At 51.3% G+C, this 26,007-nt stretch overlaps 1 protein-coding gene across 4 annotated transcripts in view; it reads left to right on the top strand.

The window, feature by feature from the left end:
• SH3PXD2A (SH3 and PX domains 2A) overlaps positions 1 to 26,007 on the top strand; it is a 246,197-nt gene that overhangs the window by 176,541 nt on the left and 43,649 nt on the right. For 2 of the 4 annotated variants that reach the window (XM_049855966.1, XM_049855965.1), the window contains exons 7-8: positions 520 to 564; positions 7,504 to 7,635. In XM_049855966.1, coding sequence (XP_049711923.1) covers positions 520 to 564; positions 7,504 to 7,635 — 177 coding nt within the window. The remainder of the gene's footprint in view (positions 1 to 519; positions 565 to 7,503; positions 7,636 to 26,007) is intronic. The other 2 variants (XM_049855963.1, XM_049855962.1) reach the window with 1 other exon arrangement.

Raw genomic sequence — 26,007 nt, 5'->3', positions numbered from 1 at the left:
GGGATGCTGTGACAGAGCTGGACAGGAGATGAGGGCCCAGTGGATATGGTGCCAGGCCCTGGAGACTGGCCTAGGCACTTGCTCCAGCCCTAGTGTTTGAGGTTCCAGGCCCAGGCCTCTCAGCCTGCTGGCCTGCGATCGGTCCTCAGAGCTCCCAGGCCCTGCGGGGCCAGTCACCCACATGGCCAGAGAGGAAAGGCCAAGCTGCCTTCTCTAGGGCAGCAATAACCCATGGGCCCAGTTCCAGAGGGGGATGGTGTAGGATTCTCTGGACTCCAGAGGATTCCTGTGTTTCAGCAGACACCTCATTATCCCGGTCCCAGCCGGCTATGTCCCAGCCTCTATAATCACACAGGCCCACGCCCAGCAGCCAGCCCAGGGCCAGGAAATCACTCCCCTACCCTCCCCCGTCTTCCGCTGCCGGCCCTATTGCTGGTGGACCTCCTGCCTGCCTAACTGTTCTTTCTCCTCCTCTGATTCTCCTGTCCTGCTGCTGCTTTCTCTCGGGGGACTCGGAAGTGTGGCTGTCCAGCTGGGCTGAGTCTCCCAAGAAGGACGTGACAGGTACTGCCCGGTATGCATGTGAGCGCATGCGTGTGAACATGTGTGTCCCGTGAGCGGGAGCTGGTGCTGCTGGCTGCTCCCCGCATGCTTTTCTGTGATGTGGCAGCCCTTTGTCAGCACGTCAGGCCTCTTCCCTGCCCTCTCATGCCCTTCAGCTCACAGTGCCCTCCACCATCCTGGGCCACCCTTTTTAGGGTCTCACACCCAGCCTCAGAGCCCTTTGTTGGGAGTGGTGACCATGTAGCACAGCATGTAAGCAGATGAGCTCTGGACCCAGAGCACGTGGGTTTGAATCCCAGCTCTGCCACGTCTGCCTTATGCAGCTTGTGTAGGCTAACTAAGCCCTCAGTTTCCTCATCTGTAAAATGTATATGTAATACCCCCTTCATGGGGAGGTGGTGGGGGGGCTGGGCGCCGTCATCCCTTTTGTCTGTCCGGAGTTTGCCAAGCTTGGCCAAGTGTATCCGTTACCTCAGTGGGCCACCCTATGGGATGGACCAGCCAAAGGTTATTTATCTCATTTTCAGGCGGTTACACAGAGGCAGAGAGATTAAGTACCTGACTGCTGAGCCTGGTATCCAGTGGGGCAGGGTATGCAGGGGTCCTGGGGCTGTGACTGAAGGTTGGGTCACAGACCACTCATCCCAGCCACCCAGAGCTTAGAGTTGCCTCTGGACTCAGAGGGCTTTGGCGGAGGACAATCCTCAGGGGCTTGGGCAGAGCTGGGCCAGAAGTCAGGGCTGGCCTTTAGACTTTAGTCTTACTGGATAATGGCAGAAAAACCCAGAGAGCTGAGGTGCTAGAGGGAGATGGGGTGGTGGGAGGAATTGTGGTGGATTTCCAGAGGGGTTTTCCATGGTACCCTTCCATTTCCTAGGGTATTACCTATCCCCCTCCCCCCAGACCCAAACCCAGAAAGAAATCGAAAGCAGAATTTCAGGCTGGGGTTGGGGGGATAAGGCAGAATGATCAAGAGTCAGCCCCCACTGTCAAAGCCCAAGGCCCAGCCCCTCCCCACCACAGCTGTGGGCAGTGAATGGGAGGGGGACATCCCCGGAGTGGGAGCCTAGCAGAAGGCAGCAGGGGTGGAAGAGCCCCTTCTGTGGAGTGGGAGCCTAGCAGAAGGCAGCAGGGGTGGAAGAGCCCCTTCTGTCTCTTGCCTGGCCCCAAGCTCCTTGCACTCGTTCTTCTGGTGTTCCCTGTGACGAGGGCTGTGCTGAGCTAATCACTGGGCTCGTGTCCCTTTTTCCGCTCTCCACGAGCCAGTGAGCTGGAGCCCACTTGGCCCACAACAATACATTTTATTCACCAAACGTATAGCTCGGCCGCCTGTAGGCCTATGGAGAGGCCGGCAGACCCAGCCCGGCCTGGGAGGATCCAGCTATGAGGAACAGGAGGGACCTTGGTGGATTGCCCAGGGTTTGGGGGTGGGGGGGAGTCATGGAGAACATGGGGAGCATGGGGGGCCTGGGGTGGAGGCCACCGCAGGACTTGGCTTCTCAGGATGGGCCCAGCTGTTTGGAGCTAGAGGCTCAGCAGGGAGGTAGTGTGGGCTGGGGGCTGGGTGGGGAGGAGGACTCAGCCAGACTGGGAGACCAGGGTCAGAGCCTCAGGCAAGTAGCCAGGCCTCTCTGGGCCTTGGTTTCCCCTTCTGGAATGTTGGAGAGTTTTACGTAGACAGGACACTCAGAGGTGAGGGGCCGATGCCAGAGAGCCGCATAGGTTAGGGTCCTGGGGCTGCTCGGTCACCTGCCTGGGGGTGGAGAATGAGAGAGCCATGCCACAGGGACACAGCCGTGGGCCTCCCTTCCCCACCCTTCTGGCACCTGTGACCCTTGCCCTGAGTTGCTTTGTTCTAAGGCTGTGGAGGACCATGCACCTCTCCAGCTCCTCTCCAAATCTCTCATTTCCTTTGTTTGCTTTATAAACTACTAAATACAGGTTACACAGGGCATTAACCCATCACCTCATTCCAAGCTCAGAACAACCCCATGAGATAGGCGCTGTTACTACTCCTGTTTATAGATAAGGACACTAAAGCCCAGAGAGGTTAAGTGTCCTCCCCAGGGTCACATAGCTAATAGGGGCCAAAGCAGGATGGGACCTGAGACCCCCAGACTCTAATTTCTGTGCTTTCTGCTTCTGTGTACTCTGGACAGTCGCATCAGGAATCTCAGGCAGTTATTGTGCCCAGTGCCATGTCCTGGAGCGTCGGTCCTGTGCTGTCTGTCCTCATCAGGGAGACTTGTTTAAAGCACATGGCGTGGTTGGGGAGCAGTGCCCAGCAGGAAGTCCAGGAGAGGTCACTGTCAGGGAGCCTGCTAGAGCCCAGAGGCGTAGAGATGATTGGGTAGAATTGGGATTGGTAGAGAGAAGGAGGAGGGAAGGCATTCCAGACAGGAGGTATAGCTAGTGCAAAGGCTCGGAAGTAAGAACCTGCATAGACTAGGTGGTTGGCACGTAGTGGGTGCTTGATAAATGTGTGTTGAATCATGAATGTTGCCTAGAACGGAGGAGTTGTGTGTCAGGGAACTTGGGGACGCTTGGGCTTAAATTTGGCCTTTATTCTATAGGCAACAGAGAGCCATTAAAGGTGTTGAAGCAGGGGAATGACTAGGCAAAAGGTAAATTTAGAAGTTTAAATTGGCAGCCAGGATCAGGCAGGAGTCAGGGGGGCCGTCCAGGTGGTAATTGGAGGAATGCAGGTGTGAGGCAAGGGTGGAGCAGGGCTCCAGCAGGCCCAGCCAGGGGCTCTGTCATGAGGTACAGGGTCCACCCTTGGACAGAACCCAAGCTCTTGCCAAGTCCCCTTCCAAGCCTGGGAGGGGCTCTCCTCTCTAGAAGGGGCACCTCTTCTCCAGGCTTTTGCCAAACTCTTCTCATCTGAAGACAGGAGGCACCTTCCACTGGCCTCTCCCACTTCCCTAGGCTAACTCCTAAGCCCCCAGTTTTCCAGGCCTTGGCTGGGAGGGAATCCAGAGCAGCTCTGTGGGATGACATCACTGCCCACCCGCCCACTTGCCTGCTGAGTGGTTTCTCATCTGGATACCTGCTCCCAGCTCACGCTGTCCGGGCAGCCCTGGGCAGACAGCACCCTACAAGGCAGATGCCAGAGAGAGCCTATGTGCTAAGAGAGGGGTGGGCAGTCAGGAGGATAGGGCGTTTGTCAGTGTGTCCATCTATCTGCCCCGCAGCCTGTGGAGTAGCCTCCGAGAAGTGTCGCACCCTGTCTGTGTTCTTCTGTGACACCTGGAGAACGTTTCCTTAACTTTTCTACCTGTTTCCCAGAGTGCCGGCCTTCAGCAAGCTCAGGCCAATTTTCCAAGAAGCCTGGGCATGTATATGTGGATTTTCCCCCTTTGAAACCCTGCCTCTGATTTTCTTGGCTTTGATTAAAATAAGCTGATGTTCCTCCATTCCCCACCACACCCCTGCTTTGTAGCATCTTTTGGTCACAAATCCATAGTCCTTGCTCCTCCTTGCCTCAGTTTCCCCATTTCCTCCCTTTCTCTGCTCTTTTCTCCTCCCAAGTTCAGATGTCTAGTTCTTCCATATTCCAGAGATGAGGCCCTACCTGGTTTATCAGTATCAGTTAAATGCAAACCATTAATCACTCAGCTCATCTCTCTGCCCATTCATTTCATTCACTGATTCCACAAACATTTATGTAGTGCCTACCACCTAACAGGCACTGTGCCCTGGCCAGTGGATATAGCAGCAGTCAACAAGAAACCCATACTCCACTGCGTATGCTGTACCCAGCATAGAGTGAGGCCTGGCTCTTCACTGGAGACCAGGCATCAGCAGCCCTCTGAAGGCCCTGTGCAGTGCAGAAGTCAAGAAGGCAAACAGTGGCGTCAAGCAGACTTGGATTCAGGCCCCGGCCATCCTACATCCCAGCTATGTGACCTTAGAGAAATTGCCTAGCCTCACACGCCTGTTTCCCCATGTGTAAAATGGGCACCAACAAGACCTTCCACATAGGTTGTTTGGAGGATTAAGAGACAGAGCAGCTGGGCACTTGGTGTAGTAGCTGACACTGAGTTAGCACTAATGAAGGCTTGCTGTTATCACCGGTGCAGTCTGGGCGCTCTCAGGATTTGGAAGTGCTCCAACCTGCTGGGAAAGTCCTTTCTTCTTCCGTTTGTAACTTGAGTTTTCCTTTCCCGCTTTCCTCATCCAGTGTCCCCCCAAACTGGGAAGGGAGCCCCCATGCCTCACAGGGCAGGGGCTGGGCTTTTTTGTGCGCTGAGTGCACTTAAGTGCTTTGGGCTGCAGACGCTCCAAGACCCTTGCTGCCTGGCTGAGGCCCCCAGGACAGGAGCTGACCTCCCCCCAGGGCACAGTGGAAGGTAGTCTCTGTCAGCACCATGTCCAGCGAGATCGCCATCTGGCCACCAGGGGGCAGGTGCATCCGAATGCAGGGGTGAGTGGCCCTGCCGCCCAGCCATTGGTTGCATTTCTACCTGAAATACAATCCTGGCACTGGTGGGGCTGCCTGGGCTGTGCATGTACATATCCATTTGGCCCGCCTTCCCTTCCCTCAGGTCTCCAAAGGCCTGAACTGGGGCTGCAGGGCCTCATGGGAGAATATAGCCAGGGACACTGGGCTGCTTTTCCTTCTCAGGAGGGTCTCCCCTGGGATCTCCCAGAGTTGTTTCCATCACCCCCTGCCCTAGGTTGGATGAAGCCCCCTCTCCCATAAAAAAAAAAAAAAAAATGGAAGGACCCAAATACCTAAGCAGTGCTTCTCACCCCTGACTGTACCTGAGAAGTGGAGGCAAGAGAGTACCTAAAAAGTACCCATGGCTGGGCCCCACCAAGACCAATTAAGTCTAGGTCTCTAGGGGTGGAACCCATGTATCTATATATTTTCAATATACGAAAGCTCCCCAGGTGATTCTGTGCTACACGGGGAGGATCATTGTGCTAGAAGAATGGGCTGTGTGAAACAAAAAGGAGGCAGTTGTTCTGTAATGGAAAGAGATGCGCTGAACCTAAACAACAAGCCCAGTGCAACAGTGAGTGAAATTTGGTTCTCTCTATATCTGCGGTGTGAGCTCTTGCCCTCTTTAGGCCTTTGATTTGTCTTTTGTGAAATGAGGGCTAGGAGGGGTACTGGGAGGATGAAATGGAACAGTGTGCATGTCTGGCACATGACATTTGCCGAATCAGACCTAGGCGTGTAGGGAATGTAGCTATAGGCTGAGGCACCCAGGGGGCCATGCTGAGCCTGGAGACTGTCTCAGCTGCTTTTATAGCCAGGTTGGTGGTATGTAGCTGCCAGCTTTCCAGGAGATTGGCAGGCGTAGAAGGTGGCAGACATAGTTTAAAAAGTATACTAGGAATTCTTTTTGGGCTGGGGGTGGTCTAGGAAGGCTTCATGTAGGAGGTGACTGGTCTCTGGTTTGTGAATTCATATAGCTCCTAGGAGGAGTCCTGGTGGGACAGTGGTTAAAGCACTTGGCTGCTAACCAAAAGGCCCAACAGTTCAAATGCAACAGCTGCTCCACGGGAGAAAGATGTGGCAGTCTGCTTCTGTAGATTTACAGCCTTTGAAATCCTATGGGGCAGTTCTGCTCTGTCCTGTGGGGTCGCTATGAGTCAGAACCCGCTGGATGGCAGTGGGTTTTTGTAGCTCCTGGTAGGGCTTGTCTTATGTGTTTTGTCCCCCAGCCCCGTCCCCAGCCTAAGGATGGTGATGGTAATAATAGGAGTGCAGAGAGATTTGGGGGCAGCTTGTCCAATGCTATACAGCCAGTAAGCTGAGATTGGCACCCAGGTCTGTCCACCTTTCAGCTTAATGAATGCTGCACCGGTCCAGTAGCTGAAGAAGACAAAGAGCTTGTTCCTGGGAGTCTTGGATCTGCCTGCCCTCCCTCTCCTGCTTCCCACTGGGAGAGGGCAGCTAGAGGGTACTGGGAGCTGACCACAAGCCCCAGCGTTTGAAGGCAGAAGGAGACTGAGTATGGCCATGTGGCAAGAGGACAGAGCCAGGCCAGACCAACGCCCCCTCTGGACTGGGTGAGCAGGCCTGAGGCTGGTCCATCTGCCCCAGGCCTTGGGCTCAGTGCTGCGCCCTGGTGAATGGAGGGGCAGAAATCGAGCCGAACTTGAAGGAAAAGTTGGGGGGTTGGTGGTGCTGGGCTCTCCAGCCGCTGGCTCTGAGACTTTCTTCTTGGGTTTCAAGTAAACAGTCTCGGCCCCACTCCTCCTCCCCTGCCTCCACCCCCGGCTCCTCATTCGATGGGTCTCATGTGTTTCTATTTAAGGGTTGCGAGTAAACCCCAGTGATTGGCAGCCTCAAACCCTCTTGACTTCTCGCCTGGTCCCGGGCTGTGGAGAGGCTCTCTCCTGCTCTCTCCCTCCTGAGGGGAGGACGGCTGATTTTTTTCCTCAGGGGTTTACAGGGGTTGGGGGTAGAGGCAGGAGCCCTCCTCCTTGCCTTTCCGTCTTCCCTCTCCTCCTCTCTGGCCTCAGCCCTCATGGGCCGCCCACCAGCTCCCGGCCCTCCCCTCACACCCCAGCCGGCAGTGGAGTCTGGAGAGACCACGTCCGCCCCAGGCCTCTCCTCAGACTCCCTCATGCCGGGCTGTGACTAACTCATCGCAGCAGAGGGCCTTTTCCTGAATTTCTTGGCCTCGCCTCTGCCTCTACCTCCTGTCTCTCCTTTCCCCTTCCCCTCTTCCTCCCCCGGCCCCCTCCCTGGCCCCCTTGCTCCCCATGTCCCCCGGTCCCCGCGGTGCAGCGGGCCGGTGTGGGGCCTTGCTATATGGCCTGTCCTTGGGGCCCAGCGAGCTGCGAGCCCTGGCTGCAGGCTGCCCCTCGGAGCAGCGCTGGCGACGGAGCAGCCTCCCCCGAGGCCGATGGACAGGGGGCGCCCCGGCCGCGGGGCCATGGCCGGCCGCTGGCTCACCGCGTGCTTTCTGCCCTCGCCAGGTGCCGACACCAACGCCGAGCCCATGATCCTGGAACAGTACGTGGTGGTGTCCAACTATAAGAAGCAGGAGAACTCAGAGCTGAGCCTCCAGGCCGGGGAGGTGGTAGATGTCATCGAGAAGAACGAAAGTGGTGAGTGCCCCAGCATCTGGCTGTCCACTCAGGGTTCCGGCTTGGCTCCTCGGACAGACGGGCTGGTTTTTGTTCCCTTTCTCCTCCCCCCACCTCTGCAGCTATACGTTATTTCCATCTGGCAGGGAGAGGGCTGTGGAGGCTGAAGTTTCCCCTGTTGGTTTGGGCTGCAGGCCAGCAGTTTGCCTGGTGGTAAAAGAATGTCTCCCTAGCTCAGGGGTAATTAACCAGCTCATGTTAATGCAAGGCCAGGGTGGCAGCCTCAGCCATAACCCTCAAGCTCCTGTCCCCTGAGACCCAATGGGAAGAGAGCTTCCAACTCAGACGTATCCAACAGCAGCGTCCCGCTCAGGGCCATATTCCAAGAGAGGGACCAGGCAAGGCAAGGAGAACTCAACTAGTGGGGAAGGCAGGCCGTGATGTCACTGTGGGGGGGGGGTCCCCGGGCCCCTGGCAGGTTGTCTGAGGAAGGGCCAGGCCTGTGGGAGTTGGCAAGGGTCTGGGTGGTGAGCTGACTTCCCCTTGCAGAGCTGGAGGCCACTAGGATCAGGGAAGAGGAGCTGGACGGGGAAGGAGCCAGGTCCCACACCAAGGAAGGTCCTGCGGCAGCCACACTGTCACTGGGAGCCGAGGCATTGTCTTGTGTAGGGGCTGTGCTGATGGCTGCCCATGGGGCCTGCTGCCTCCAAGTTTCCTGTAAGCTAGGTCAAGTGTCTCAGTGTCCTTGATGGTCGGGGAGGGGTCTGTCTGGCAAATAGAGGAGAGTGGGATTCTGTCAGACCAGGGGCAGGCTTGCGCAGCCCCCTGCAGGGCCGGGGATGGGACCTGGGCCCAGGACATCAGCAGTTTTCCCACAGCCTGCTGTGGTTTGAATTGGTTCCTGGGGTGTTTTGTTTCACTTTCAGTTTGTTAGCTGTGCACCCCAGCCTCTCCGGGCTGTGCTTAGAGGAATCTCCCAGAGGGGAGGAGCCTGTTCTCCTCCTTGTCCCACTCTGTTCCCTTTCAGTATTTTATTTGAGGCAGACCAAAGCACTACTGTGCTCATTTTATAGATGGAGCAACTGAGGCACAGAGAGATTCAGGGGAAACCACTCACCAGAGGCCAAAAGTAGAAGTGGTTGTTCCTGGGCTCCTGATCCCTAGGCCTGTGGGAGGCAAGTAGCTGTAGACGTGCTGAGAAAATCCCCATGGGCGTCCTGGGGAGGTGGGCTCAGGCTCCTACTGCAGGAGGCTCAAGAGCTGTACTCCCAGAGAGTAGGACTCCGATGCAAGCATAGATCCCACAGCCTGCCCCCCGCCTCAGAGAGCTCAGGTCTGGAGTCATGTGGTGTTTGGCAGCCGTAGTCCCCATACAGCAGAGTCATGTTCCTGATGTAGGACCTTGACCCTTCACCACAGATGCTTGCAGTGGGCTCCTGCTTCCTGTACAGCTTTGCCCTCAGCCTTTGTCACAGGAGCAGCCACCCCACCCACCCCCCACCCCCAAAGCTGGCATTGGACATTATCTTGGGAGTCTGTTTTGAAAACCCTAAACACCTTTAAAACCCAAAGGAGGGAATCTCTGATGGTGGAATATGAGACATTAGGGGAGGGAGCTTCCACCAAGTAAAGACAGCATCCCACTTCTCTGTATAAGGTCAGGGCTCTGGCTTAGAGACCCCCTCCCATCGCCTTACGTGCACCACAGCTATACAAGCCTGGAGGTAGTGAGGTCTTGTGACTTTTGGTATCAGGATGGCTGAAGAGGAGACACAAAAGGCAATTGGTTCTGCTATGAGACTCCATGATTCCCAGGAATGTGCATGTCCCCTACTGTCCCACCCCATATCTAGAACCCTGGGAACACTTGGGAGTCCTGCCTAGGAATGGGAGCTCCTTGAAGAAAGTTCTGGGTCAGCAGCTGTCTCTGAAAGCAGGATTCTGCCCACCTCCACTGGCTGAATAGTCCCTTAATGGCCCTGGGGCTCAGTTACCTCATCCGTAAAATGGAGATAACTTTGTGGCTGCTTGGAAATGGGCTGGAACAGATGACCTCCCTAAGCCCTCTCTCAGGTCTGAACACCATGCTGGGTACTCAATAGGGCCGTCCATGAGGGGAGAGAGCCTCCTTGCACGTGGCTTTTCTATGTCTCTGGGAGCTTTGTATCTTTACCCTGGGTGGAGACATCTGCTCAGCAGCAGGTGTTTGCAGAGGAACCCTGGAGTGTAGACCAGCTAAATCAGAGAAATGAAGCCGGTGCAGGGGAGAAAGGAAGAGAGCCAAACTGCTGATTCTTGGGAAGGTGGTTTCCTTGTTGAGGGAAGCTGCAGGTCTGATGGGGGTTGGGGTGTTGTGCATCCTGCAAGCTGCAAGGAGTGGTGAGGGTTTTGAACTTTGGAACAAAGACCCAATTGTGATGCCTTTGACCTTGGACTTGGTGGGCGTGTTAAGGCATTTCCACTTGCATTGTTGGAGCAGCAGCCCCAGTCAGCACCGTCCCCGCCTTCAGGGCCTCATCTTGTCCTCTGGCTGTCAGGACTCTGCCTGTGTCTCCCTCAGCCTGGCTGGGAGTCCCTTGAGTAAAGCGTCCATAAAGGGATCCAGCCATACTTTGCTCCCCTGTTCATCAGAGCCCTCTGGCTGGGACCACAGCCACCAAGCCATTTGGAGGTGCGTGTGTGCCAGCAGCCTGTGCTCTCCTTGGCTAAGGAGGATGTGTCTGGCAGGTGAATGAGAATCAGTACATGGTAATCTAGGACCTACCACAAACGCGTTGATTACTGGGATCACTGACCAACCCCACACAGTAGAAGGCACTTTGACCATTTTGTGGCTGAGACAACAGGTTAAGGTTATTTCAAACAGCTGAGACCTCTCCCCTCTATAGGACATTGGGAAGGGTGGGAATGTGCTGACCTCAACGGGAAGCAGGTGGAAGCCCGAGCTGGTGATGCTACAGATGTGGTAGATATAGGCTGGGTGAGATGACTGTGGAGCTACTTAGCACCCTCGTGGTGGAAGGGTGTCTCTGGATCCCTCCTTCAGCATGGTACTCATAGGTAGTGAGAATTCATGTTGCTAACTGATCCTTTGAACTGAGGGAAAGCAACAGCTGAGCAGTTAGGAGAAGGGTGATGTGCCCCCAGCACTGAGGACAAGTCTGAGGACAAGTATGTAGGTGAACAAAAGCCAGAGACACTCGACGTGGTGGAATCTGAATGGTCTCAGGGAAAACATCTTTCCACACCTCCCCCAGATTTTTTTTTTTGGTGGTGATGGTAAAATATATATAGCATAGCATTTGCCATTTTAACCATGTTTAAGTATACAATTCAGCAGCATTAATTATATCCATGACATTGTGTGACTATCACCACTATTTGTTTCCAAAACTTTTTCCTCATCCCAAACAGGAGCTCTGTTCCCATTAAGCATTAATTACTTATTCCTCCCTCCCCTGGCCTGTGGTAACCACTAATCCACTTCCTGTCTCTCTGTATTTGCCTATTCTAGATATTTCATGTAAGTGGAGTTACACAATATGTGTTCTTTTGCATCTGATTTATTTCACTTGTCATAATTTTTCAAGGTTCATCCATGTTGTAGTATTTGTCAGAATTTCATTCCTTTCTATGGCTGAATAATATTTCGTTGTATGTAAATGCCACATTTTGTGTATCCATTCATCTGTTGGTGGATGTTTGGGTTGCTTCTTCTTTTTGGCTACTGTGAATTGTGCTGTATTGAACATTGGTGTCAGAGAGACCATTTTTGATAAAGCGGTGGGTTTGGGTCCCTACCAGAAAAGGACCATTTTTCTCCATTGATCAACAGGGACAAATACAGCAGAAAGTTCCAGCAGCTTTACTAACTTTGCCAACGTGCTAGGGCGTGTAGCAGCCATCACTGTCTTGTCCTTGGGAACCCCTTCAAATCAGCAGAATTGCTTGAGATGCCTCCTTTGCAGGACATTCCTGTGCCTCAAAGACCACACTGGCACAGTTTGGTCTGGCTTCTAGCAGAGTGGTGATTTCTGTGTTGAGCAACCAAACCAAACCAAACCCGTTGCCATCAAGCCGATTCCAACTCACAGTGGCCCTGTAGGACAGAATAGAATTGTCCCATAGGGTTTCCAAGGCTGCAGTCTTTATGGAAGCAGACTGACACATCTCTCTCCCACAGAGCAGCTGGTGGGTTCAAACCACCCACCTTTCAGTAAGCAGCAGAGCTCTTAACCACTATCCCACCAGGGCTCCTTGTGTTGAGCAAAGCTGCCTCCAATTGTCCAGAATTGCTTCCTTTTTCTCATGACTGGAGGGCAGGGGAGGAAGTGGAAGAGTCAGCAGATGCTCATTCTTTTCCTGCCTCAACCTTCCTTTTCTGAGTCTTTGCTTCCTTCCTGGCACCCAGTGGTACACGGGGAGTTGCTCTACTCCCTTGGAGGCACATAGCTCTAGGACCTCAGATTAAAGAATTGTGCTGGCAAAGAATTTTGAGTGCCTGGGTGGGTGGTCCAGCCACTTAATTGACAGGTGAGACAATTAAAGGTTGAGGACTTTCATCCCCTCCACAGTCAATGCTTTAGTCCCAGTTGAGTTGTGAGCAAGGGACAGAACACAGATTTGCTCAAGAGATCATCAAAAGGGTATAGGAAAATCTCACTGAACTTGAGGGTAAGGGAAGTAACATCCTAGATTCATGGGGCTGAGACTGGGAACCAGGAAGTCAGCATGAACCAAAGCAGCTTCTCGTCTCTCTCTGTCTCTTGGGGACTACGTGGCTTAAAGCACAGCTATATACTCTTCTATCTGTAGACCAGCCTTCCTTCTCATGGTTTCTTCTCAGCCATAACAGCAGCTTGTTCGTGTGGCGTTGGTTGTGAAGTCCAGATTCTGTTTAACTTTTCAGTTGAGACAGCTACCACCAACTGAACAGTCTCTGGTTCAAACTTTGAAGTTCGAATCTGGTTGGTTCCTGGCCAGCCAATGAAATGACACTTTGGTCAGGTGTCTAGCCCTAGACCAATCAGCTGTGGCCAGGGGCGGGGCCACCGGATATAAACATGACTACCTAGCCCACCTCTTCAGCATTGGCAGTTGGGGGCCAGTTTTAAATCAGGGAGACAGTGGGAGGTGGAGTATCCAAAAACATGTTGGCTGCAACGATTTTACTCATTTAGCAGCTGTGCATATAGTAGAGAGAGCAGAGTCCGGAATCTGATCTAATGCGACATTAACTAGATGGTATCAGTAGGATTCACTTTGTTTCCTTATGAGTAAAACGGGACAGTGATACTTATGACATGGGCTTTTATAAGGAGAAAAGATATGGCACATAATATTCGTTTATTCACTAAGGGGCCCCGGTGGTGCAAACGGTTAAGCTCTCAGCTGCAAACTGAAAGGTTGGCTGTTCGAACCTACCCAGTGGCTACATGGGAGAAAGACCTGGCAATAAGCTTCTGTAAATATTACAGCCAAGAAAATCCTGTGGGTAGCAATACTGTGGGGTCACTACGAGTGCAAATCAGCTCGACCACACCTAACAACAACAATAGCATTCACCCACTTATTTATTTAGCAATACTTGAGTACTTCCTTTGACCCAGGTGCTGTGCTGATTGGATATACAATCCTCCCTTTATGGAGCTTAGAATGTAATTAATATGAGCATTCCGGGCACTTAAGGGGTAGACTGTATTATGGAGCTGGGGTAGCTTTACAGACTTATCCATTGTCTTAAGTGGACTTCTTATATACTGCCTATGTCTCTTACTCTGATTCTGTAACTAAGGAGCCACGTGATTGCTGATTCAGATTCCCAAGCAACTCTGCTCCTGGAAAAGAGATGTCCCAATAAAGATAAGTGTAGGCTATTTCTGAAAACTCAGATTTATCGCAATCTGCATTGCGGATAAGTGTTAACTAGCATTCTTACGTCTGCAACAGCCTTTTACGAGTTTGGTTCCAATGAACCAGTCTCTATTTGGATGTGATGACTCCACAGAGGTGGTGACTGCCCACTCTGTGGTCCTGAGCCAGCTATGCAAAGGTCTTAGTCTCTGAAATCACTTCTCTTCTTAAATGCAGCACTTGCGTGTATCCCTGCTGCATCTGGCTGACAAGCAATTCCAAAGTCCATTCCGATCCAAGACCATCTCTGGTGTGTAGCTATTACCCACTTAAATGAGGCTGGCTTGAGAGGAAAGGCCAGAGGCATAGATCCAGGAGGAGAGGGTCTAAGCCCAGGTGGGCATTCTACTCTAGCCTTGGCCCCTCAGCTCAGTTTTATTCACTCCCAGCTAGAGACTATTTTGAGAACGAGACTACAGGATAACCTAGCAGTTAAGACCATGGACTCCAAGTTAGATAAACCTTAGTTTTAACCGTGACTTGGTCACTTACTAGTGACCATGGGAAATTACTTGGCTCCTCTAAGCATCAGTTTCCTTACATGTAAAATGGTCATAAGGTTACCTATAGCTATAGGGTTGGTATGTGCTCATCAGAAGGAATTTAGTGCTTAGCACAGGGCTTGGCACACAAGTAAGTGCCCAACATGTGATAGCCATTAGTAAAACCGCTAGGCTGGGGCAACTCTGCCACAGATATACCTTGGGGCCTGTGGCAGGCCAGTTTCCCTCTCAGGGTCTCAGTTTCCCTACCTGGCCAGAAAATGGATTGCACTCAGTGGTATTTGTGGACTCTCTCAGCCCTGAGGGTCTGTGAGGAGGGAGTTTACTGCAAAGCAACAAGGCTGGAATAACCCCCTCTGGAGTCCAGAGACACCACCGTAGTCCTTGCTTGAGCAGCTGTAAAAATGGCACGGCGGAGGCGTCTGACCTCCTCATCTGACGTCACAAGGGAAAGGAGAATCATTATCAGCACCAGCAGCCCAAAGGTGATTCCTATAAGGTCAAGGTCAGACATAACTTCCTCCAGCCTTTTACCAATTCTGACATCATTTGTCTCTCCCACAGCACTCTCTATGTCTCTGCTGGGTTCGATAATTTGTTGCAATGGCCACACAGAACTTGCAGACCATACTAACAGTTACAGGGTTTATTAGGGAAGTAACAGCGAACAACTCAGGATCAGAAATGACTCAGGATACAGGTCTTTGATTAGGATAACTTCTTTTCAGCCATGCCCTCAGCCCCTCAGCCTCTCAGCCTCTGCCCTGCTTGGGCAAGTGTTACAAAGCTCCTGGCTCTGTGGGTCAGCAAGTCCCAATGTAGCCATCTCCCACCAGTCTCCTGGTTCTTGCCGTTTCACCTGGCTATTGCTTTTGCTACTGCTGCACTGCCATCTCTCCCTATCTTCTGTGTTACAGCATCTCTCTCACCTGGGTCTAGGAGGTTCTCAACGCAGGGATTCCAGGTCCAGAGGACTCGCTTCACTCGTAGGTCTTCTTTCTTGGTAGTGAGGTACACCCTTTCTGCCTCTGGAATGGCTCATTTTAACCCTAGCAGGATGGCAAAACTGACCAATCTCTTGTTACGGTTCCATACACCTTATTTTCATGGTCCCATTGCCATGAGTGTGCCATGCACCTCATTTGCATTATTAGCAAGCTATCCAATCCCCTTGGTGGGCCACAAGCACCTTATTTGCATAGTCCTACCCAGTCATTTGGTGGGAGTTACAAGACCATGGTGAGAAAGGCTATATAAAAGTGATCCATCATACCACAGTAACTATCCTCGTTCCAGCCTGTGACAGGAAGAAGGGATGGAGACAGAAGCCTAGGTTCCCCTTGGTGACCGAGGAGCAGTAGCTTCAAGGAATTGTGGGTTTATGTCAGGTTGGGGAAAGAAGAGGCCCCATACTGGCTGACGCTTGGTGGCTCTGTTATGTGACACAGAGCTGAAGTGCCGGGGTAAAGGCTAGCATGGTCAGGAAAGGCTACTAGAGGAGTAGTGGGCATTGAGCTGGGCCTTGGAGAATGAGGGGGCTTACTTAGATGGGCAGAGAGGGAAGAGGATCTCAGGTCCACAGAAGCAAAGTGTTGGGCTGAGATAGGAGGCAGATGTGTGGTTATTTGGAGGAGAAGGTGCTTGCCAACAAAGAAAAGTGAAAGTCCTGGCAGGAAGGATGGGGCCGCACAAGTCAGTAAGCAGGAGAGTAAGCTGAGAATCGTGGCACTTGAAGCAAACAGGGTGCAGGGGGAGGCGTGTCCATGGACAGAGGCTCTGGAAGTGGCTCTTTCCTTCAAGGGCTGTTTGTCAGGGAGGCATCCAAGGGCTTGTCAGCACTATGTACTTGCCTGGAGCCAGCTGCTGGACTCTGGGTGGGGCCATGGGCACTGGGCTCTCCCTCTACCTTATCTTCCACTCTACTCAGTATGGATAGGTGGGGTGGTTGGTAACTCTGACCTGCCATTGGCTCTGGGACCTATCGTGTCCCAGACTCCTTAGGCCATTTTTCTTGAATAGTCACTTCAAGTGGCATGCATGGCCTTGGAAATCCAACTGAAGTGCCAGAGCAATGATAGCCACTCATCCCAGCCCCAAGGCAGCACCTGGCTGCCCTCTTTTTTGTGGAACAAACAGGTTTCCACAGAACAAACATCTCCAAAATGCTGCTTTTCCAGGTTTGAACGCCTGGAACCTGTTGAACCACACACCACCAGAACCCCCACCAAAGCCAGCCCTCAGTCAATGGTCACTAAACCTTTATTTGTTGACCACATGCCAGGCGAGGGCCACTGAGGTGACTGAGGCAAGCAAAGCCCTGCTCTCTTACATTTAATGGAGAGATACCTTCTGAATGAGCAAACCAAGGAAATAATGAAGATAAGTGCAAAAATTTGATAAATGCAGTGCAGGAAATAAGCAGAGCACTCTGCTGAGAAGTAAGGACGGGAAAGTGTATAATGGAATGTGGTCAGGGAAAGCCTTCCTGAAAAGGTGCCGTGAATGCTGAGAGCAGATAGAACCCGGTAGACGAAGGTAGAGCCGCAGGCCAGTGGCCTTGGGGAGAGTAGTAAGCAAGGACAGGGAAGTAGTAGGGGTCAGGGATATTATTCTGGGAATGTTGTTGTTGGGTGCCATCGAGTTAATTTCAGCTCTTTAGCAACCCCATGTGACACAGTAGAACTGCCCTATAGGGCTTCCTAGTCTGTAATCCTCACCAGGTCTTTCTCCCGAGGAGTCCACTGGGTGAGTTCAAACCAACCTTTTGGTTACCAGCTGAATGCTTAACTTTTCACCACCAGGGCTCCTATTCTAGAAACAACCTTCACCATGTACCAAAGTGGAGCCCTGCAGTGAAGTCAGCAAATGGCAACCTAAGTCCCCCGACCCAGGCATACCCTTCCACAGGTGGCCAGTGAGCGGGCAACACTGGAGACCTCACCCCCACCCATGCACAGACACTTCCTTTGTCCCCAGTAGAAGTGACAGGTCTCATCCCCCAGCCGAAGTGCAGGGAGAAGCTTGCCTCTGGTGCATACTCCAACCCCCATTCCCCACAGCATTTCCTCCACTCTTATATAACAGGTTTCTTCATGGCCTGGTCCACAAAGTGTAAAACAAACACTTTCTGGGGAGTATAGTAATTTGTCAGGACCCGAGGGAATTTTGGTTGAGAAATTGCCCCTTCCATGTTCTTTCCCCTGATTATCCTGTGGCCGTGTGATATTACACACTTCAGCAGTTGGGTTTGCAGTAATCACTCTGGTGGTAGTGGGGGGTGACCCAGGGTAAACCACCCTCGACTCTATCAGCATCTTTTCAGATTCCATAACCTCATCCTCTGGGCTCCCGGAGCTGACCTAGGATCCCTGGCTTCTTAATCGGGGAGTGACCAGGGTGACCCGATTAACCCAGATGCCCTATGAAGTCTGGTGGGAGCTGGTGTTCAGTGGGGCACCCTATCCTGAGAGCTGAGCTATGGAATCCTGGGAAAGGAAGGGAACCTTCTGGCTCAGATAACCCTCGTTTCTACTATGCTACCTATGTTTGAACTGTGCTGTATGAAATTCTTGTTGGTTTTGTTGCATTTGGTTGTCTCGGCCCCAGCTCTTCAGGGAACTTAGTTGGGCATCTCTTGGGCTCTTGCTAAAATGCATTGGCTCCCCTAAGCTTTTATTGGATTGGATTATGGGGAAGTGGTCCAGGAGCACCATGAGAGGGGAGAGAAAGCCAAACTCAAATGAAGAGTCAGGAAAGGACTGGCCAAAAAGTGGATGGACCACGAATGGGTCTCCTCTTATGAGCTGGCCCATCAGCATCACCTCAGGCAGCCCTTGGCTCACCGTGTTCTGGAACTTTGTGTTTCAAGGAACGTTCTAAGCCTGATGGTCAGAAGTCTGTGTGCCTGTTCTCTTAGACCTCTGCCAGGAGGGTCATCAGAGAAGTCAAGTCCACCACCTGGGGGGAGATGCCTGTTCATGCCAGCTAGTATGAGATTTTGAAAATTTTCAGGGTAAGCTCTTCTTGAATAACAACAATTTATGCTTTACAAGATATAAAACCATGCAGCTTATAAAACATCCCAGGAAGATAAACAGGGCAGGCACTGGCATTCTGTCTTTCCAAGGAGGAAATCAAAGCCCAGTCAGGTTAATTAAGTGACTTGCTCCAAGGCTGCATAGCTGGGAAGTGGGTGTAGGCTTCAAACACATGTACCTCACCCATTGGCTCTGGTTGGAAATCCAGATATTTGCATTTCTCTTCTTGGTGGATTTTACTTCTTTGGAAAGTCAGGCCCAGAGTGCTCTACTGTATCAGTTCTCCAGGCTCCCGAGAGCAGAAAAGCAGAGGTTAGTCCTTCTACTAGAGCCTGGGCTAGGGTAGGAGAGAGGCCGGGGGTGCATAAGCAGGAATATGATAGGGGAGAGAAGTATGTTGACCACCCTCAGCCCCTTTTGTTCCTCCTTTCCGCCAGGAAGGGGGTGAGATAACATTGAGGTTGACCAGGTACTCTCTCCTGGTGTTTCTGGACACCATCTGTCCCTATTTGTTTTTTATACTTCTAGTCGTCACTCTGAAAGGCCCCAGACCTCTGTCTGCTCAGCGTGCACCCTGTCTTTGGATCAGGGCAGGCCTTGAGCTATCGTGCTCTGTTGGTGGCATGCCGGTGTAGTGAGGACACAGGGCTGGAGCTCTCAGGCCCCACACCAGCACCTGCAGTCTTGGCTGTAGACTTCTCCCGTGCTGGGCCTGGCCAAGTGACCTCCCTGTGCCTCGGCATGGCTTTCTGCCACTTCCAGCCACCCACTTCTTGCTCGAGGGTTTGGGTCAAGGGATTGCCACTTGGCGCTGTGCTCTGGGTGTCATGTTCACAGGAGAGCAGCGGCATGCCATCATGGAAGGAACGCCAGGCTTTGCATAAGAGGTCTTGGTCAGCCTAGGCTCTAGGCTCAGTCACTGACTAGTGATTGACTGACCTCAGGCAGGTCACTTTACCTGTCTGAGCAACAGCTTTCCTCACCTACACAATGGAGGATATGAGGTATACTGAGACAGTGGCCAGGGCTGCTTTTAGGGTCCCAGGCTCCCCCGTTCCCTGACCCCTGTGCTATTACCAAGCTGGGGCAAGAGCAGGCCTGAGATCCCCTTGTGCCCCTGAGACTCTGAGTACAAGCCAGTTTCAGCTCAGAGGGAGCAGGTGAGGGAATTTGACCATGTTGGCATGTCTTCAGCCAGCTCTTCTCAAGCAGCCAAATGGGTCACTGGCTGCAAACGTCGCTGGGTTTGTAATGATGATCACAGGGCTCCCGGGCTCCTGGACACCTTTGGAATGGGCTTTGTGAGGCCAAATGCTTTGCAGATTGAATTTCCGGAGAAAGAACAGCTGAGAAATGGTCTTATGCTTCCCTAAGCCACCTCTGTGCAATGGCAGCAAAAGGGTGTGTGTGTGCACACACGCGCACGTGTGTATATGCATGTGTATGGGCGTGTGTGTGTGCGTGCATGTGTGTGTATGTGGGCATGTGTGTGTCTGTATGCGTGTGTACACGTGCATATGGGCATGGGTATATGCATGTGTATGGGTGTGTGTGTATGTGGGCATGTGCATATGTATGGGGGGGGTGTGTGTGTGTGTTTTCTCTCCTAACACAAGGGAGGGGGTAGGCCAGGGAAGAAGATGGTCCAGTCTCGTGCTTCCCTCCCTCTTCCAGTTTGCATCGGCCAATGAGAGTGCTGGTGCTGTTTGTTTTCCAGGATGGTGCTAGTAACAGAAGGAATATGATTAGTGTCGTGGAATTTCGTGGTTGGGGCCGGGGGTGGCTTTTCCGTCCTTTTTGAAATAAAGTAATGTTTTGAGGAGTTGCCCTGGAGAACTGCTGGCAGCAGAGAGGCTGAGGGACGGTTTTGGCCATGTCAGACGAGGACAAGATTATCCGAGTGATGGGGGGTTGGGGGGGGGGCCTCTCCCGTCAGCCATGCTGTGGGGCTCCAGAGCTGCCCTGCCAGCAAGAGCGCGAGGGCCGTAATCACAAACAGGCTGGGATCAGTTACAACCAGAAGTATTACTTTAAACTCTTGGCTTTGATGGGGAAGAATGCAGTTTTCCTTGGCCCCCATCCCCCAGTCCCTCTCAAGTTAAACAAGATCTGTGAAAGCAATAGCTCTGGGCCTTAAAGGGAGGCCAGACTTCAAGCCAGTGAGGGGTCTCAAAGGCTCAGCATTGGAAGGCTCTGCTGATCCCCACGCTTACTGGGGCTGGGGTTAGTCTGTCCCATTTGCTGTCTCCATTCCTTCTTGGGGTGAATTGGAGAATCCCATTTTCCAAGAGTCTTTCTTGTCTACTCAGGACCTCATCATCTCTGTCTTGCCCTCTAGCCAAATATCCTAACCCTTCATATTTTTTAAATTGTGGTAAATATATATGTGATGAAACATTTGCCATTACAACATTCTTCACGTGTACAACTTATTGACATTAATTCATGTTGTGCAACCATCACCATTACCCATTTCCAGATTTTTCCATCGCCTTCTTCACATGTTAAGCCATCATTTTCTGTGTGTTTGCCATGTACCTACACTGTGTGTGTGGGGGGGGGGTAAGTGGGGAGGAGGCCAGGGTGGCCCAGCCCATTAGAGCAGACCTTAACCAGCCTGTGAAGGTAACAGAATATCCGAGCTCTCACCCCTTCTGTCCCCAGAGCAGCCCTAGAGGGGCCTTTAGCTCATCTCCCCTCCTGCCCCACCCAACTAGCACCTTAGGCAAACCTCAGATCCTTGAATGTAAGTAACACTGCTCCCTTGAGACTTGATATTGTAAGGAGTCTGCTTTACCCTGGCATTGGTGATAGAAGCCAAACCAGGGTTGGGTACATGGATTTGAAGGGCCTCTACTTTGGTGGGGACAGATCATCTTCTTGGTGTTGAGGTGACAACTGGGAGAAGGACCCTGGACCCCAGGGGCCCTGACCACTCCTCACTGCCATGGTCTTCCTCCCAAGTTGGGCAGGAGCTCTGATCCAGAGATCAGGACAGAGAGAGGGGACACTCACATTCCAGGCTGAGAGACAGGCTGGAGCCAGGGAGCTAGAGCCAATAACATGCTATTGCTCACTTCCTGGGGAGGGAAGTTATACCTTTTCATGGCTGAGGGCTAGGACTCAGCTGGGGACATCTTGGGCCTGTCACCGCCAGGGCATATTTAAAGGGAGAAAATCCTCATGGCCCGCCCCCATTCCCAAATTATGTTGTCAGACTCCATCCAGGCCTCCCATCCTGACACCACTTCTAGAAGGGACTGTGCCCTCCAAGGAGCTCGAGGTGGTGGGAGGCCCCCATGGAGGCCAAGGGGTCTGAAAGGCAGACTAGATCAATGAATTTCCCAACTTCATCCCATCTCTCTACCATCGGGTACCCAGATCTTCCTACTGAGCTGTGTCAGGGAGTTGATCAGAGGCTCGTCTTTATTCAGAATGGAGAAAACCAAAACCAAGCAAGTGTATAGTCAGGAGTTGGAGCTGAGGCATTCATTCATTCATTCTGAAACCTTTATTAATCTCCTGCTGTGTACCAGGCCCTAGGTAATATGATCCTCATGTTCATGGAGCTGAGGGTGTAATGAAGAAGTAGACAGTTACTCCCGTGGCCAGACTGAGGGGACTGTGGTTGTTGGGAGATTGTGAGGCAGGGTAGGAGACTCTGCAGGCCTTTTCCCTTTGGATGTTTTGGCAAAATGTACCAGAGATTGACAGGATAGAGGTGGGAAGGGCTGAATCACTCATTGGTGCTCATGGGTGTCAGTCACCACTTCCTTACCAATCACTGTGACTGTGATTGAGAAACCTGGGTCTGAGTTGTTTCTGTTGTTAGTTGCTATCAAGTCAATTCCAACTCATGGCAACTGCATGAGTGCAGAACAGAACTGCTTTGTAGGGTTTTCAAGGCTGTGAACTTTAGGAAGCAGAGCACCAGGCCTGTCTTCCAAGGTGCCTCTGGGTGGGTTCAAACTGCCAACCTTTTGGCTCATAGTTGAGCACTTAACCTTTTCTAGGGCATCAGAACTAGGGTAGGGCCTGGTTGGAGTGTGGCCTTTTTCCCTTGGATTGGAGTAGGATCTGCACTAGACCACTTCTTAGGAATCGTGAAGAAAAGATGGTGGCCAGAGCAGGAAAGACAAGAAGGAAAATGGGGCAGGAAGAAGCTCAGTGAAAGAACTTATTTCTAAATCACCACAAACCCAGCTGGGACTCCAGGATAATTACCCCAGGAGAAGAGCATTTGGGGTTCAGGATAAACCCATTTGCTGTTTTCTGGAGGCTATAAATATCAGAAAATGATAAGAAAAGCTAGAAAGAGGTTATTGAAGCACCTAGTGTATGCTAAGCAGTGAGCTAAATCCTTTTTTTCCTGTAATCAACTATGCTATGAAGTACAGGTATCATGACTTCCACTTTACAGATAAGAAAGCTAAGGGCCACAGAGTTTAGGTAATTTGCCAGGATCTTCCTGTACACTGCTGCCTCCTGGTTAGTCCTCTGTGGTTCTCTATAGGTCCTGGGTGAGTACCATAGTTGGTGTCTTGCCCAACTGCCCCCACCCCTGTGAGGGGCAGGTCTCTGGTGCTGCCCATCCCAGAACTCCAAGTTGCACCCGCCAAGGAATAAGGCTTTATTTGTGTCCCCTGTATGAAAAACTGTGGCCTTTGGCCAGCCAATAGAGCTGATTCTAACGTGCTTGGGGAGAGGCCACTGCCTGTGCACTCCTTTGCATTCCTCCAGGAGCCCCACCCAGGGTGTGGCCTTGTCCCCCATTGATTGGCTTGAGCTTTGCTATTCAATTCCTGGAAGGGGAGAGGTCCAGTATGAAAATGGACCCAATCTTGGGGGGCACTGGGGGCAGCAGGTATCAGCTTACTGGATGATCTTGGTCAAGTTATACAAGAGGCAACAAAAGTCTCTGAGCCTCAGGTCCCCGTGGGTAAATCCCCCTAAATAAGCCAGGGTGCTGTTTTGTGAGTCAGAGGTACCCCCAAAATTGGGGAACTGGAGAAAGTCATGCTGCCCAGGGCTGAATAGCTAACTGCCTTCGATTCTAGCAGGGCAGAAGGCCCAGGGGCCAGAGGGATGAGAGTTGGAGAGAAGATGTCCAGAACTGACCCCAGGAGCTGGGCTTGAGAGGACATGGGAAACAGGAGGGACTGTAGTGGGACTGTAGAAGCCAGGGAAGGAAGAGGAAGGCCTTATGCTCATCTGTCATTGCATTTCATTTTCAACAACTCTTCATTGAGCCCCTTCCTTGTACAAAGGTATTATGACTTCCACTTTACAGATAAGAAAGCTCAGGGCCACAGAGTTTAGGTAATTTGCCAGGATCTTCCTGTATACTCTGCTGCTTCCTGGTTAGTCCTCTGTGGTTCTCTATAGGTTGACAGGATGCCAAGATGAGCAAGGCTTGGCATTTGTCCTCAAAGAGCCCTTGGTCTCTTGCAGAGAGACAGCCAACCCAAGCCTAAGGTCAGGAGAGCAGGAGAGCATGGGCAGGAGGGCAGAAGCTTGAGTAAAGGGGATCACCGGAACTTTACAAAGGACATGGCTTGGAAGGATGAGACATGGGAGCCCAGTGGTGGATCAGAGAGCTTCTGAGCTTCTGAGCCCTGCTGGGTGTGCTAAAGAAAGCACAATGGGGGCATGCCACTCCCAGCCCCTGAGTTACCCTAGTAGCCACTGAGTAGCCAGTATGCTCCGCTCCTCAGTTTCCATATCTGTAAAATGGAGATAATATTTCAAAACCCATATGGCTATTGGGAGGGTTAACTGCAAAAGAAAATCATCTATTTTCTTGCATATTCATTTTCCTTTTCTCTAGCCAGGAATGGGCCACCATCCAGTCTGGGCAGTAAGTTGTATTTGGGTGAAAGTTAGGAGTCCATTGAGTTGATGAAGGTGCTCAAGTAATAACCCCTAGCCCCTATCTACCTACCAATCTGGAGACTTTTCTTCTTTTTCATTCATTGTTTTAAAAATATATGTAATGCAAATATATATATATATATAAAATGCAACATTTGTGAAATCAACATTTTTCAGGTATATGATTTAGTTGATATCAATTACATTAATCACGTTCTAGTCTGGAGACTTTGCAGAGCATTTTCCCTGTCTATCATAGCAACAATTTTGAGGATGGTGCAGGACCAGGGGCACGTTTCCTTCTGTTACACATCAGGTCGCCATGAGTCGGAGCCAACTCCAAGGCACCTGACAAGAACAGTTATCTCAGAGCAACTCTGTAGGGGTAAATAGGACAAGTGACTTTGTTTCAATTTTTCAGATGAAGAAACTGAGTTTCAGAAGGTAAGTGATTTGCCTGAGACCTCAAAGCTTGAGAGTAGCCAAGCTTAGATTTGAACCAGGGACTGCAGGTTCTTAACTCAAGGCTCCTTCTGAAAGACTTATGTTTCCCAGAATGTGGATCCTACAATTGCATGTGCTGGGTGGATGCAGCATTAAATGGCATGGAGTCCCATCATGAGAAGGTTATTTCCTGTTCGTTTCTCCCCATTCCCCATGTGGTTTGGGACCCCTCTGGTGTTAACCCCCATCTAACACTTGCTGACTTCCTTCATTTGTTTGTTGGACCAACAGATAAGCAGGCCCCAGGTTTAGCATTTTGCTAAAACTTCATATTATTTTGTTTTCATTGTATGTATTTTTCTAGTTATATTTATGCCAAGAAATACTGGTTTTTCATTTAGTGTAGCATAGGAAAATGTCTTTTTAAAATATTTATTTGTGTTTAAAAAAAATAAAGTCAATTGAGAAGAAAACACTAGTACAGGTGCTACTCAGATGGGTTCACTGGATGCCTGGTGCTCCAGAACGCCTGAGGTTTGGGGACAGTTACAGGCCCCCGAAGGGGACGCCCCCTCCTGGGTACCCTCCATCTCGCACAGCCTCCTAGGGTAATACCAGTGGCTCCCAAATTCCAACTGGGAACGGAGCCTGGAAAAGCATGGGCATTCGTGGTGGCTGCTCCCCCGACACCACATAGAAGAATCCACGTTGTCAGAGAGCCGTTGACGTCAGGTGGTGCAAACTTCTGCAAGCCCTCTATTTAAAATTCCCCAGAAATTAAATAAGGAGGGCTTGAAGGGAGGAATGCCTTAGACAAATTGTGGAGTGGGTTTGTTTTGTTTATGGAGGTGGTCTTTAAAGTTGAAACTGCCCCCGTTTTATTTTTGCCCCAGTGGAAGAGGGGCTGAACTCAGCTGGAAGGGGTAAGGGTGGTTGTCAGCCTAAGGCTTTTAGCTGAAGCCAGCTCAGTTCTGGGGCCAAGAAGCCTCCATTTTTAGCAACGAGAGAAAAGGGAAAAAATGCACATACTCATACAGATATTCTTCTTAGACACTGGAGTAAGCTAAGTAAAAGAATGACGATAACCCCTTATATTTCATGTGGCCAATAGCAACCACAGATGGTTCCTGAGCTCTTCTCCAGACTGGAAATATATAGCCAAGGAACCAGGCTCTTTGCTAGGGTTTTTCTGCTCATTTTCTGTGTTACTCCTCACCACAATCCTGGTTGTTGTTGTTGTTGTTGTTAGTTGGTGTAGAGTCAGCTCCAACTCATGGCAACCCCATGTACAACAGAATGAAATGTTGCCCAATCCTGTGCCATCTTCATGATCATTGGTATGCTTGAGCCCATTGTTGTGGCTTTTGGGTATTTTGAGTGCCTTTCAACCTATGGGGCTCATCTTCCAGCACAATATCAGACATTATTCTGTTTTTTTTATTCCGTAGGGTTTTCATTGGCTAATTTTTAGAAGTAGATGACCAGGCCTTTCTTCCTAGTCTGCTTTAATTTAGAAGCTCAACTGAAACCTGCCCACCATGGGTGACCCTTCTGGTATGTGAAATACTAGTGGCATAGCTTCCAGCATCATAGCAACATGCAAGCCACCACAGTATAACAAACTA

The sequence above is a fragment of the Elephas maximus genome, chromosome 16 (assembly GCF_024166365.1).
Source record: "Elephas maximus indicus isolate mEleMax1 chromosome 16, mEleMax1 primary haplotype, whole genome shotgun sequence".
Lineage (NCBI taxonomy): Eukaryota > Metazoa > Chordata > Mammalia > Proboscidea > Elephantidae > Elephas > Elephas maximus.
The sequence above is the reverse complement of the archived record's forward strand: the minus strand, read 5'-3'. Positions and strand labels throughout refer to the sequence as shown.